This window comes from Netta rufina (genome assembly GCF_964035555.1).
Source record: "Netta rufina genome assembly, chromosome: 27".
Lineage (NCBI taxonomy): Eukaryota > Metazoa > Chordata > Aves > Anseriformes > Anatidae > Netta > Netta rufina.
In genome coordinates, this window is record NC_140151.1 from 310,783 (window position 1) to 324,216 (window position 13,434).

General features: G+C 46.7%; 1 protein-coding gene across 1 annotated transcript; it reads left to right on the forward strand.

Annotated features, from left to right (window-relative positions):
- Window positions 1-4,060: 4,060 nt before the first annotated feature.
- On the forward strand, window positions 4,061-12,277 carry NCAPH (non-SMC condensin I complex subunit H; the record flags this gene model as incomplete). Its single annotated transcript, XM_084302158.1, has 15 exons — window positions 4,061-4,123; window positions 5,188-5,326; window positions 5,864-5,982; window positions 6,272-6,461; window positions 7,046-7,137; window positions 7,298-7,500; window positions 7,959-8,107; window positions 8,656-8,762; window positions 9,194-9,316; window positions 9,639-9,746; window positions 10,445-10,609; window positions 10,915-11,031; window positions 11,277-11,356; window positions 11,679-11,754; window positions 12,218-12,277. The coding sequence occupies exons 1-15, from the start codon at window positions 4,076-4,078 to the stop codon at window positions 12,275-12,277; spliced, it is 1,776 nt and encodes a 591-aa protein (XP_084158284.1). The 5' UTR covers window positions 4,061-4,075.
- Between the last annotated feature and the right edge of the window lie 1,157 nt (window positions 12,278-13,434).

A 13,434-nucleotide genomic window follows, 5' to 3' on the forward strand; every position in this document is an offset into this window, starting at 1 on the left:
AAAGGACAGATAGTTGGCCCAAATGAAGTGCCTCTACACAAACACAACATGGGTAAACAAACAGGAAGAGCTGGTAGCCACTGCCCAGCTGGAAAACTATGATTTGATTACCATCACAGAAACTTGGTGGCATGAATCAAAATGATTGGAGTGCTGTAATCAATGTATATAAACTATTCAGGAGGGACAGGCGAGGACGGAAAGGTGGGAGAGTTGTCTTCTTGTGGTGGTTTTACTCAGTTGGGCAGCTGAGGTCCACCACAGCCATTCTCTCACGCCCTGTCATCCAAGGGGAAGGGGGAGAAAGTACAATGCAGAGGGTTCAAGGGCTGAGATATGGATGGGGAGAATGCTCAACAATTATTGTGATGGGCAAAACAGACTCAGAGTAGGGAGATGATAAGATTTATTGCCTATTACTAACAAGCTAGAGAAGTGAGAAACAAAGGAAACAAAACCAACCAACCACCACCAACAACAAAAACCACCTTCCCCCCATCCACCCTTCCACCTCCTCCCCTTGAGTGATGCAGGGGAATCACTCAAGTGATTCCCCTCAAGGGGGGGATCACTCAAGGAATCATCTCCCTCACCTGCAAGGTGAGGGAGATGATTGTTTCCCTCTGCTCTGCTCTCATTAGACCCCACCTGGAGCCCTGCGTTCAGCTCTGTGGCCCCCAGCACAAGGAGGACCTGGAAGTATTAGAATGATTCCAGAGAAGGGCCATGAAGATGATCAAGGGGCTGGAGCACCTCTCCTACAAAAATAGGCTGAGGAAGATGAGGTTGTCCAGCCTGAAGAAGAGAAGGCTCTGGGAAGAGCTTATAGAAGTTTTTCAGTACCTAGAAGGGGCCTACAGGAAAGCTGAGGAGGGACAATGATTCTGTGAAACTGTTAATTGCTCTGTCCCGCTCTGCATTACCTGCTCTGCAAGAGAATAGTTAACTGCTCTGCTTAGAAGTTAGGAACTAATCACTTTGTCTCTGCCAAGAGCTGTAAACACTAGCTGTAAACACTGGAAGGATGTACTAGAGTAATAACCCATTATGTGACAACACCAAAAGTTCTGTTTTGAGAAAACTTCAACCCTAGAGAAAAGCAATGTCTCAGGGGATACGAACAGAGGACTGGAGCCAGTCTAACAGCTGCATCTGTACTGCACCAGAAGCTCCACTGTGCATGAGGGAATATGAATTGCGGAGTTAGGATGCATGTAATGATGTGATTGGAGGTGTTTGCAAGCCTTGTTGTTGGAAATTGCATATAAGCTACTGCAAATTTTTGTGGGGAGCTCTCTATCATTTCCCTAACGGAGGAGGTGTTTCAGCAGCTGAGTTGATAGCACTGACAGAAGCCTGCAGTGAAGGACGAGGGAAGGAAGTGAACATCTATACAGACTTGAAATATGCTTTTGGTATGTACCGCACTAAGGACAGTTGTAGAAACAAAGAGGTTTCATGACCTCCAGCAGCGGCCAGAGAGCAGATGCTGAACAGATCAAGAATTCGTTACAAGCTATTAGTCTCCCAGAAAAGATTAGTGTTATGCACCAGGTAGGCAGTGCACACCAAAGAAAAGACTGTCCCCACTACGAATGCAGATGCAAGCAGTGTAGCAAAGTTCTTATTAAAAATCATGGTGACCAAGTTTGGAGCTCCAGAAAAGATCAATTCAGACAAGGGGAGCCATTTCACATTTCAGGTTTTAAAAAGGTTGTATGAAACATTAATTATTAACCGACAACTGAGAGAGGGAGTTAGAAGAATCTTACCAAGTAGAGGTAGAGCGCTGATGGCATTAGCTAGGATGCTACTTAATGTCTTTGCTAACTATGGTGCATTGTGAAAATTAACTAAAGCAAGAAGCCTTGGGCCCCTTGCCAAGGTCAGTCTCCTAATAGGAGTGTGAACCTATATTAAGAAACTGGTAGAAACTGGTCCTGCGGATGAACAAGAGCCAAGGAGCTACCGAGTCTGTGCAAAAACAAGAGGTCAGCTAGCGGTGACGAGGAAAAGTCACCAACTTTCATCCCCATGACCCCCAATGACCACCACCAGAATACACTGCACAAGTGCAGATGGGAGGAGTTTATGGAAATGACTCCTTAGAACTAATTTTAATATGAAGTGGGGACAGCTTATGAATATGTATAGGTGTATTGGGAAACTTCATGCATATGTAACTCTACTCCATATAACCAAGGCAAGTTGCTGCGTCAGGTGCGCACGACTTTGGTGAGACTACCCCCCATGCTGCCCAGCGCTGAAGAAATATACCTGCTTCACAATCTTACTGATTGTGGAGTCCGTTTTCCGCAAGTCACAACTACATAACACATATCACATCATTCTCACGTAAAATTTGACAGGAATGAAGAAGATAAGGATCCATTGAAAATTATATTAAAACAAACAAACAAACAAACAAACCAAAACACAAAGCTATCCCCAGGAGCATGGCACTGACACATGAGCTGCTGAGTGCTGTCCAGCCTAAGTGGGAGAGGACTCAGATGGGCCAGGGCAGGGTCTCCCTCTCCTCCCTGAGCCTGGGAAGTCCCAAGACCCACCACAAACTCTGGGACATCCCTAGGAACTCGGAGAGTCCAGAATCAGAGAATGGCTTGGGTCAGACCTCAAAGATCCTCCAGTCCAACCCCTGCCATGGACAGGGACACCTCCCACCAGACCAGGTTGACCATGGCCCCATCCAGCCTGGCCTTGAGCACTTTCAGGGACAGGGAATCCATAACCTGTTCTAGCGCCTAGCCGTATTTTCACTGACAACACTTTTTACGGGCTTCTAAAGGCAGTACGCTGACAGCAACAACATCTCATTAATTAGATTTTTGTTGTTGTTTTGTTATGTGCAAGTTAGAACAAGCTTTCATCAATTATAACGGGTTTTCCAAGGGGAAATCTTGGCTCCAAGACTGAACAACACACCAAAGGGCGGGCAGGGGCAGGGGCAGGGGCAGGGGCAGGGGCAGGGGCAGGGGCAGGGGCAGGGGCAGGGGCAGGGGCAGGGGCAGGGGCAGGGGCAGGGGCAGGGGCAGGGGCAGGGGCAGGGGCAGGGGCAGGGGCAGGGGCAGGGGCCGTTACGCCCGACGCCTGCGCAGTGCCACCGCGCGCGGCGAATTCAAACCGGGAGCCGCCGCGCTTGATTGGCGGGGCGGGCGGGGAGCCGCGCGCCCATTGGGCCGCAGGCGGAGAGAGGGCGGGTAGGCGGCGGCGCGGAGGCCGCGGCCACGGCCGGTGCCCGCTGCCAGCTGCCAGGATGAGCGTCGCGACCCCCCGGCGGGGCGGCGGCGGCGACGGGCTCGCGTCTCCCGCGCCGCGGCCGCTCGGCAGCTCGGCCACTCCCACGCTGAGCGACTGCCCCGGCAACGATGACGAGCGGGAGAGGCGGCAGCGGCGGCGTTCGCGGGCCGTGGACCTGCAGCTCGGCGGCGCTGAGGCGTCGCTGGGCCTCGTCTCGCCGGTGCCCGGGTACGGGTTGGGCCCCGGGGTCGGTGTGGGGGTCGCGCTCGATCGGCGCGGGGGGTGGGGAGGGGAGAAGCCCGACTCCCCGGTGCAGACCCGTGCTTCCCTCAGGCAGCCGGATGCGTCGCTGTCGGCGGCCCCGCGATGGACGAACGCCCAGATCTCGGACCACTACGCCACCTGCATCAAGCTGTTCACCGAGAACGTGAGTTGGCATCCCTCGGGAAGCGCTGCTCGTCGTGCCCCCCGCCGCTGGGTCCCGCGTCAGCCCGTTGTTGCTGAGCTGCCTAGGGCCAAGGAGGGTTTTTGACCCCTCACCAAGCAGTGGCATCAGTTCTTCTTCCAGGTCCTCTGAGCCGCGTCATAGCCCCGTGATAGGTCTGGATTTGAATCTCTGTTACTGCTTTTCAAGCATAACTAAGTAGGATGTGGCACAGTACACATGCAGTCAGGTTTTGCTGCAACCTCTCTTGCAGAATGATGGTGCACAGGCAGATTGACAGGTATGATTTTCCAGGTGTTGATTCTCAAGTATGCTTTGTTTCAGAAAATCACCACAAAGAATGTTTTTGGCTTACACTTGATAGACTATATGACAGATATACTGAAACAGAAGGACTCTGAACTGATGAACTTCAAGGTGAGAGAAATTACTGCCTGGTCACTGCAGTGTTTTGTCTCTGATCTGTACTAACTAAGGCTTTAATAAGTAAAAACCTCAAATAATTAAACTTTCAGTAAGAGGTCCGGTAGAGGCAGCACAGTTGTTTTTAACAGAACCATATGGTGCTGAATGCTTTTGTACTACAGATATTAAAGGCTAAATTCTCCTTTCAGTTATGGTCTTTCAAAAGGAGAGCTCGTTTAAGAATAAGACTTGTGAGGCTTCTGAGGTAAATACTGGGTGTTACAGCCATGTTCTGTTACTGGCTGTAAAAGAAAAGAAGATAGTATGACCTGAGTGTAGGAGCCATCAGGATATAGAAACATAGAAACATCATTAGGGTTGGAAAAGACCTCCAAGATCATCTGGTGCAACCATCACTCTACTAACAATGTCACCCACTCTAAGCACCACATCCAACCTTTCAAAACTTGCCTGGGCAAAGACTATTCATAGTTCTATTCATACTTCACTGATGCTATGAGGGAGAGATGAATTCTTGGCAGGGATTTTGAACGTGGCCTCAAGGACCTTGTGAGCTAGGTATCTTATAATTGATGAAAATGAGGAAGAAGCAGGAAACAGTGTGCAGGTTTGGAGTAGGTGCTTCCTCACCTTTCTTGGTTGACCTGTGATCTGGAGAGGTCGCTTTGCTTCTTTTGACTATGTAATTTGGAAAAAACAGAACGATACCAAGAGGAAATACCAAAAGAAGGTGGAAGAGAGAGGTTGCAGATGCAAATTGCACCTTTCTGTTTCTTCCCCTTGCTTAAACTTGGCAACTTTAAGTATTCTTTGTGATCCCTTCCAAAAACCTTGATAAAACAATCTGTATCCTCTGCCTGGGAAGATGTATCTTGACCCCTGCTGTGTACCTAGATTTCTGATAGGTTTCTGGATAAATCTTTATATGTGCTCATGGTTCTGCTTGTAATACAAGAATTCAGAAACTCAGGTCTGCTGCTTGTCTTCTGTATTTGCATCTTTTGTGTCTTGTTCATTTCTAGCTGTAACAATTACAACCTGTTTTCCTCTGTCAGATAGCAGCTGGCACCCTTGATGCCAGTGCGAAGATTTATGCTGTGCGTGTAGATGTAGTCCATGCAGATACATACAAAGTTCTTGGAGGCTTGGGCAAGGGCTCGACACCTACAGAAGATACGGACAGCCCAAAAGGAGGTGTGCCATTCACTCATTTTCTGTTAAGCTGTTCCTGATTCCACCTACAAGTAAGAAATGTCAGTGTACTTAATGCAGCACCCATGAATTTTGAAGCACTTAGCTTACGTTTTTGAAGCACTGCTCTATATCTGGGACAGTACTGCTAGCTTGATTCTTTTCAAGGGCTGAAAAATACTGAATTTGGATTCTTGAGCAAGGGAGGTTGAGATGAGAACCTGAGTATGATGCTCAGTCCTATATTTAATGATTTGGCCAGATAAATTTGAAAGCAAACAAGGGGGAGCCTGATCTGAAATATTTGCGCGTGCAGTACCCTAGTCTTTGCTGTCCTTTGCTTCAAAACAGTCATGTGCTGTTAAGACAAAATTTACATGATAAAAAGAATTACAGCATATACAGCCAATGAAACGTTAGTGGTTCATGCTCATTCGATACTTATGTGGGTAACTTTGTACTTGCTGGGCTTCTGTGTGTGTGCATACATTTGGCTATACAAACTGCAAGTTTTCTAACTGTAACTTCCGCTTTTAGAAGAAGACAGTGTAGCTTCTGGTACTGTCAAGAGAGTCCAGGCAAAGAAAAAGCATTCATTCAAAACCATTGAGCAGAACTTGAACAACATCAATGTGACAGATGATAATCGCAGATGTGAGGTGGGTGGAGGTGGAACTGCTGCAGTGGTGGGTGAAAGAAGGAAACATCACTTCACTCTTGTTTTCCTAACTGTGCAGTCCTCTTTTGGGCTGTAATATTCACATGCATGTCTGAATTCTGCTATTATAACAAGATTGTTCTTACTTGCATTTAATCCTCCTGTATGAGGCAGCCGTGAAAAAGATGCATAGGTCATTCTCCCCTTGGTGTTGTACTTAAAAGTCTTCTGTAGAGATGTATGTCTCACCATCTGTATGCTTCATTCTCTACTTCATTCCGTACCTGTAGGTTGACCCCATGTTTCAGAAAACATCAGCATCTTTTGATGAATGTAGCACAGCTGGCATTTTCCTCACCAGCCTGCGTACCCAAAGTTGCCACAGTAAGCTCCTCTTTGACTCGGAGATCGTGCCTCTCCCATCTTCGGCAACCGTCACTTTGCCAAACTGTGATCCTGTGAAAGTGACAGATTTAAACTGTGAGTGCTGATAACCACTAAGTAGTTGGCCCATCCAGACCTTTTGATCTTTTTCATCTTCCAAGCATGCTCATTCTAGTCTCAGCCAGCTTGCTTGTATTTTGTTTTTTTTTTGGCTCCCCTGTTGCACCCTTGTTACGATCCTGCTCAAGCTGAGACTGGTTGCTGACTAACTAGGACCCTTGTAGGTTTTAGATCTCTACCTGTACCTCCAGCAGACCTGTCACACAGCACGTACATATGGTCTGAGCTTGCACAGCAATTAAGACGAGCATGTTCCAGTTAAGGACCGACCTTTTTAGACTGCTAAAGCAGATACTGCTTTTAGTACCCTGCAGATACTACCAAACCTTACTGCTCTGATAAGATTCCCGGCATTATGCCCATCCTTCAGTTACGGAAGTAGTTCAACCTACCTTGCTGCTGAAGAAAAAGTCCAAGTGCTTTTGCAGCGAGCCCTGCTCTATATGCAAGAAGAGCTGCCTGTATATGCAACTTTAAGAACAATCTAACACCTAGCATTTGTTTTAGCTACCAATTACTTTACCCTGTGTCTAATATCTCCTTCTTGTTCTTGTCTCTAGTGCTGCTATCACAGTGCATTGAAAAACGCCCCATCTGCTCTTCACTGGCTGGTTTCCAGTTTACACATTGGGATGCTGAATCCCATGATGAGGTATATTAGTTGGCTTGGAGCAGGGTGGGATACTTAAGCTGTATTCTGTGCACACAGTTGTCACCCCAAGGCGATCTCAGAGATACACAGGGCAGGGGGATGTGCAACAGGGTTGTGGGTGTCCTGCAACTTTTCCCCTGAACACGTTCTTATCTTACAGTCAGTGTCAGCCCTGTTGGATAAACTTAAGAAGAGTGATCAAGTGTTCAACATCAATGCAGAGATAGACAGTTATGTAGAAGACGGTGTTCTCATGCTGCCAGATGATGACTTCAACACTGATTCACCCAGGAGTAAAGTAGCAGATGAAATTGGGGAATTCACAGAAAACAAGTCCTTCAGGACAGTCCGTGAGAGCAAGGGGTGAGTGATCAATGAAAATCTATAGTTTTGCTTTGATAGCAAGTAACAAGTTAAGACAGCTCGTGTGGGGTTCTTTAGTTTACTGTGCATGCTTTCCATCTGGCTATAGCTTACTTTATGATCAAGTTTCAGGTACATTGAGGAATGTGTGTTTCTGACTCCCAAGGGAACCTTTTTGTGTGGTTGCATTTCCCCAGTGATTGCTTATCTACTCACTCTGCTCCCATTTTCAGCCTGCCCTTTGACAAACCCACCGCTGTTTTTGCAGTAGCCTCACAGACTCCAGACAGTGCAGTACCCACAGTACTGTTTGCTGATTAGAGAGCAAGAATCTTTCACATGTGTTGGCAGAGGGACCAGGAGATGTCTGTACAGACCTGGTCTGGGTATTAAACACATATTTAGGCCTGTTGTGTGTCAAAGGAAGGATTTCACTGAGCAACTTGTGCTCTTTCCAGACTTGATGCAGTTCCTTTTGGAGAGGGAGACATCGGAACCATGTGCTTTCATCTCTCCATGAAGCCAGGGGAATACTCCTACTTCAGTCCCCAAACTCTGTCAATGTGGGCTGGCCCAGACCACTGGCGTTTCAAACCTCACCACAAATGTATGTATTTAGAGGCAGGGGCTCGTATACTAGAAGATCCAGCTACTGCCAGGTCCTATTTATGTTTGGAGATGGGCAGTATGTGATTCATAAAGCCCAGACAGTAAAGATGGGACATGTCTGCATGGCTCTTTTCTAGCCTGATTGGAAGCAGTACTGAGTGCAGACACCAGAAGAGCTTTAAGTCATGTGTGGATACTTTGATGTCTAATGTGTTCTCTATTTGTTGCATTTGTTAATGATGCTCAAAGTTGAGGGGGTGTCTCACTGCAGCAATAGGATGTGATAGTACTAATACAGATCCTGTGTTTTTTTTCCCCACCTGTGTAAAAATAAAAAAAAAAAAATATTATTTTCTACTTCTATAAAGAGAATATTGATCCTATTAAAATGTGAAGCAGAGGACACCACTTATTGCTTTCCCTAACAAAGAAAAAAGACCTTGTTTGTAAAAGGACACAGGTGACCTGTCTGTATGGATCCAATGCTCAAGATGGGATTGAGTTTGTCTTCATTGTCACAAACTACTGTTTCCTTCCTTTCTGCAGCTGGTTCTATCTCTGAACAACAGAATAAGAAGAAGATGGCAAAGAAAGGATTTGAAGTAAACTTTGATGAGGATATTGACTTTGAGACGTATTTCCGTAAGACCAAGGTATGCACTGAGTTTCTGCCTCTCTGTTCTGTCTTCAGCCATATTTGTGTTTTAGCACTGTCATCTGCAAGTGGCTTGTCTCATTCTCCTTTGAAACTGGCTCTGTATACCCAATATTGTGCATGTTCTTTGGAGAGGGGTCTTCTGATTCCAACACATGTTACAAACAGATTTTCCAACCTTGAAATAAAGAATCAGGATGGATTCTACTTGGCTAATACCTGTAAGTAAGAGACACCCTTCAGGCCCAGTTGTGTGTCCCAGGATGCGGTGCAAAAGTCACTGGATGCACTGACCGGACTGTTGTAGTACTGCTCTTTGGAAACACGTCAGAACTTTTCTCCTTTTGAACAGAGACCTGTGTTCAAAGCACTTATTTGTGCGTTAATCCTCTGAGTATTGGATATTGCATGATTTAATGTCTTCCACAGGCTGCTTTAACTCTGAACAAATCCATTCTGGAAAGCCAAAACATGAAGGCCACCACGCTTCCTGCAGACTTCAACTATAATCCTAACAATATTGTCCAGCTGTTTCTCAAACCACTTGTTAAGGTAAGAGTCTTTGTGGAACTGTTGCCAAGAGGATTTTGCACAAAAACTCTCTTGATCTGTTTGAAATGCTCTGGGATGTTCCTCAGGCTGCGAAATGAGGCAGCATGATGCCAGTCAGTGACCTAGCTCTCTTAAGGATACTGAGTGGCCTGTGCTTGGCTGTTTTGCTTTACGAGGGAGTTGGTGGTGAGCTGATACATAAGGAGGAGGAAGAGGCAGCAGACTGGGAAAAGGGGTAGCGATGAATTAACAAGGTGTAGGCATTGCTTTGAGAAATATCTAGAGTTTTTCCTTTCCTGACTCCCCAGTCTCATCTCTGCAGCTCTGCAGGCCGTCTGAGCCAGGCAGCTCATTGGATCATGAAGATGAGATCGACGAGTATGATTACAACAACCCCAATGACACCTCCAATTTCTGCCCTGCAGTGCAGGTAACCCGGACAAGATTTTTCTGTTACCAATATTTGACATGTGATAGGAGTAATTTAGGAAGAATCTATGTCCAGCATTGGTTACTAGTGAAATAGAATTGACATCAGATTGTGACAAAGCTGTGGGAGGTTCTCTGTGTACAATTCTATCCCCTCACTCTCACCGGTACACTAACAACATCAACTAAACTGTCTGCCCTTGGAATTTGCCTGACAGCTTGCTGCAGAAACTCCATTCTGTGCTTTTTTCCATACACACCTACCCTGAAGGAAGAGTAAATACTATTACTCGCCTCTGCAGTCATCTCTGCACAGTGACACTTGCTCCCAGCTGTTTCAAGCTCCTGCTTAAATACATTTCCTCTAAAGCTTCAATTTTCTGCCAGGCCAATGCAACCTCCTGAGCGTGTTTTGTTACAAATCTCAGCTGGTCCCATGCTGGCAGGAGAGCCCTCATCTCTGTCAATTTTGCTAGTAGATCAGCCTTTTGATATTACATGCTCTAGATCTCCCTTGGGTTTAGCATTAGTACCAGCTAAAAGGTGTGGGGAGAGGCTGAAGAAGATTCTTCCACAGGAGAAGTGGGCAGGTATTACCACTCTCCTGTAGGCTGTGTGCTCTTGTTATCTCAGTGCAGGGCATCTCTGGCTCCTCAGAGATGTCTTGGCGGCCTCACTGCTGTATCTGCTCTTGATCAGGCTGCAGACAGCGGTGATGACAATGATCCCATTCAATTCATGAGCCAAACAGAGGATTTCAACCTTAATGCTCACCCTGAGGGTCAAGACGAGGAGTTCAATGGAGTTGTTGGTGCTGATATTGCAATGTATGGAGAGCTGAACCTCATTGCTGAGCCCCAGAAGGTAAGGACTTGTGCTGTTGCCCAGATGTGAAGTGCTCACTGCATTGGGTGGTTAGAAATTCTGAGACAGCAGTGTCCCTGGTTCAGGATCTCCTGGGTTTGCTACTGGATACTTTATCCTCAAATGATAGCTCAGGTAAGAGAATAAAAATAAAATAAATTAAAATAAGGGTTTAGTAGTAAGATAGCATTCACTGTTCCCATAGGGGAAAATCATGTTTTAATTGTTCCTGTGTCTGTGACTGAGGGTACTACTGCTGCCTCTGCTCAGGTGTTGTCTGCTAAGCCAGAATGTCTTTTCCTCAGGTCAATAAGATAGCAATTCAGTATGCAAAGACAGCCAAGAAAATGGACATGAAGAGGTTAAAGCAAAACATGTGGGACATCTTACTTGATACAGGAAAAAAACAGCCACTGGCAGAGGTGAGTGCAGGCAGAGCCACATACTTTAACAGGACCAAGGATCAGAGAATGTACTGCAGGTAACAGTGCTTAGCTCTGTTCTTGGGCAAGTTTAGTGGCAATTCCTTTCTAGTAGTCTTGCTCCCATGGGGTGTTTGTTAAGGATGGACTGTGAGCAGTGACTTGCAGTGGTTGTTCTCTGAGCATGAGGCTGCATTCTGGGGAACAAAATCTGTCTCAGCAGTGTCTGTCTTTTTGCTGAATAGATTGAAGATACGGAGAAAGACCCATCAGTGGTAACAGGCAAGAAGGCCTTCAGCGACATCACAAAGGAACTGCTTCACAGGTAGAGAAGCCCTAACAAAGGTTGGACTGAAGATGAGGCAGTTTTCAGCTGAGCTTGGGCAAACCCTGACCCATGTGTTTGTTACAATCTGCTAACTGAACCCTGATGGGGGAAAATCTTCTCTCGCTCTCTGGGTTTCCCTGAGGAAGCTATAGGTTGTATTTTGCTAGTGGGAGGGAAAAGGTAGAGAAAACCAGAGACGTGGGAGGAAGCTGTCACACATGTAGTTAATCTTTGATGACCTGATGGTTTGCAGACATGCTTTTATCTGTATGGTCTCAGTAGACTGGCCATCCTGATGTCCTCTCTTCTCTTCCCATAGGCTGCCTTCTATAATGGTGAAAAATCTGTCTGTCCCTTTAGCCTTCACCTGCCTCTTGCATTTGGCAAATGAGAAGGTAAGTAAAACACGTGCACAGGAGATGTGGTAGGAGTATTGGGTGAAACAGTAAAAAGCACCAAGAGCTGGGCCATTTTATATTTACATCAGGACCTTAAAACTTAAGCCTGTTTCATGTTTATAGGGAGCATAAATCAGGTTGATATGCTGGGAATGAGAAGCCCATCGCTTAGTGCTCGCAGCATTTCCAGCCTAACTTCTGTCTGTCCTCGTCCTTGGGTCTGGCAGCAGAGGGGGATGAGTGCATTCTTGTTATAAGTGTTGGGGGTGTTTCAGACTGGTAGAACGGCTAATGGGAGGCCTTGGTCTTGTGCACCAACAGCGGAGACAGAAGGGGCTATGGTTGTTCTGAACCTTCCTCGTGTTTTTATTCAGCTGCTTTGGAGCAGTCATCAGGCTGATCCTTCAGACTCAAAGGGAAGAGCCTGGTTTTATTGAACTTAACTTTTTCGTTTTCACAGAATCTCATATTGGAGGGTACAGAGGACTTGTCTGATGTCCTGGTGAAACAAGGTAACTGAGCCTTGTGCAGAGGGGAGCATCAAGACTTACCCACAGGACAGAGTTCTGCTCTCCAGCTGGCCTGTTCTTGCTATGGACTGTCTCATCAGCGGCAGATTTTTTTCCTCCCAGACTTGTTGTTGAGAAATCCCAGCTCAGAAAGACTTAAATCATGGACATGGTCCTACCTAAACACAGAGCCCATATGGATGGACAGTTACAGTTCAGCCTGACATCTTTGATCCATTACCTCTTTCATGGGCCTTGATAGCAGAGTTCTGCAATCTCACTGTGAACCACCAGTACCTGTTAGCAAACGCTACTTTGCGTGTCACTCACTGTCTGCTTGTAATTCACAGCACACTGACTGGTATTCATGTCTCCAATTCTTCCTTAAGTCCTGTTCCTTTTCCTGGTCTTTCCCTGAAGTGATTTATCTTTTATACTGAGCTTAATAATAATAAATTCCTACAGACTTCTTTGATGGACCTTTGAGAGGGGGCAGGAGGAGTCTCTGAAGCAAGAGGAAAAACTAATTAACACACAAGTGTTAGGGAGCAGCAAGAGGCTTCCTAAGGGGAGACGATCACTGGAGTGTCACCAGCCAGAACTGAGTCCTGCAGTAACTCAACGAGGTAAACGTAAGACCTGGAGATGATGGCCAGGTTCAACCAGGAGCTGAGTTCACTAGGCAAGCTCATGGTGTTAAAGCAGGTCTGAGGCCAAGCTAAGAGGTCTAGTCAGGATTGGGTCTAGGTCTGAGGTGATGAGGCAGGGAGACCAGCACTCCTGATGCAGCTCAGGCAGAGAGTGAAGGCTGAGCTTAAATGGGTCTCCTGGGTATAGGTGGAGGCCCTGGGTGAGGCTCGTCAGGGGCCACTGAGGCTTATGAATACCTTCAGGGCCCTGCTAACAGTGTGGGTATGTCAGGTAGTGGAACCTGTTTTCATGGCTTTGGAGGGGGCACTGAGGGACAGAGCTGGCCCTACGCAGGCAATTCTGCCCCCAGGGGCTGAGGCTATGCAGACAGCCAGAGAGCCAATACTGGGGGACATGTTGGGTGGCACAGGAATGGCTTGTGGGTACGAGGGAAGTTACTTGGGACTCAGGAGTAGGGTTTTGGGGGTGGTAGGATTTTAAGGGGGTTAGGGGTCAGGGTTAAGGCTATGGTATGGTT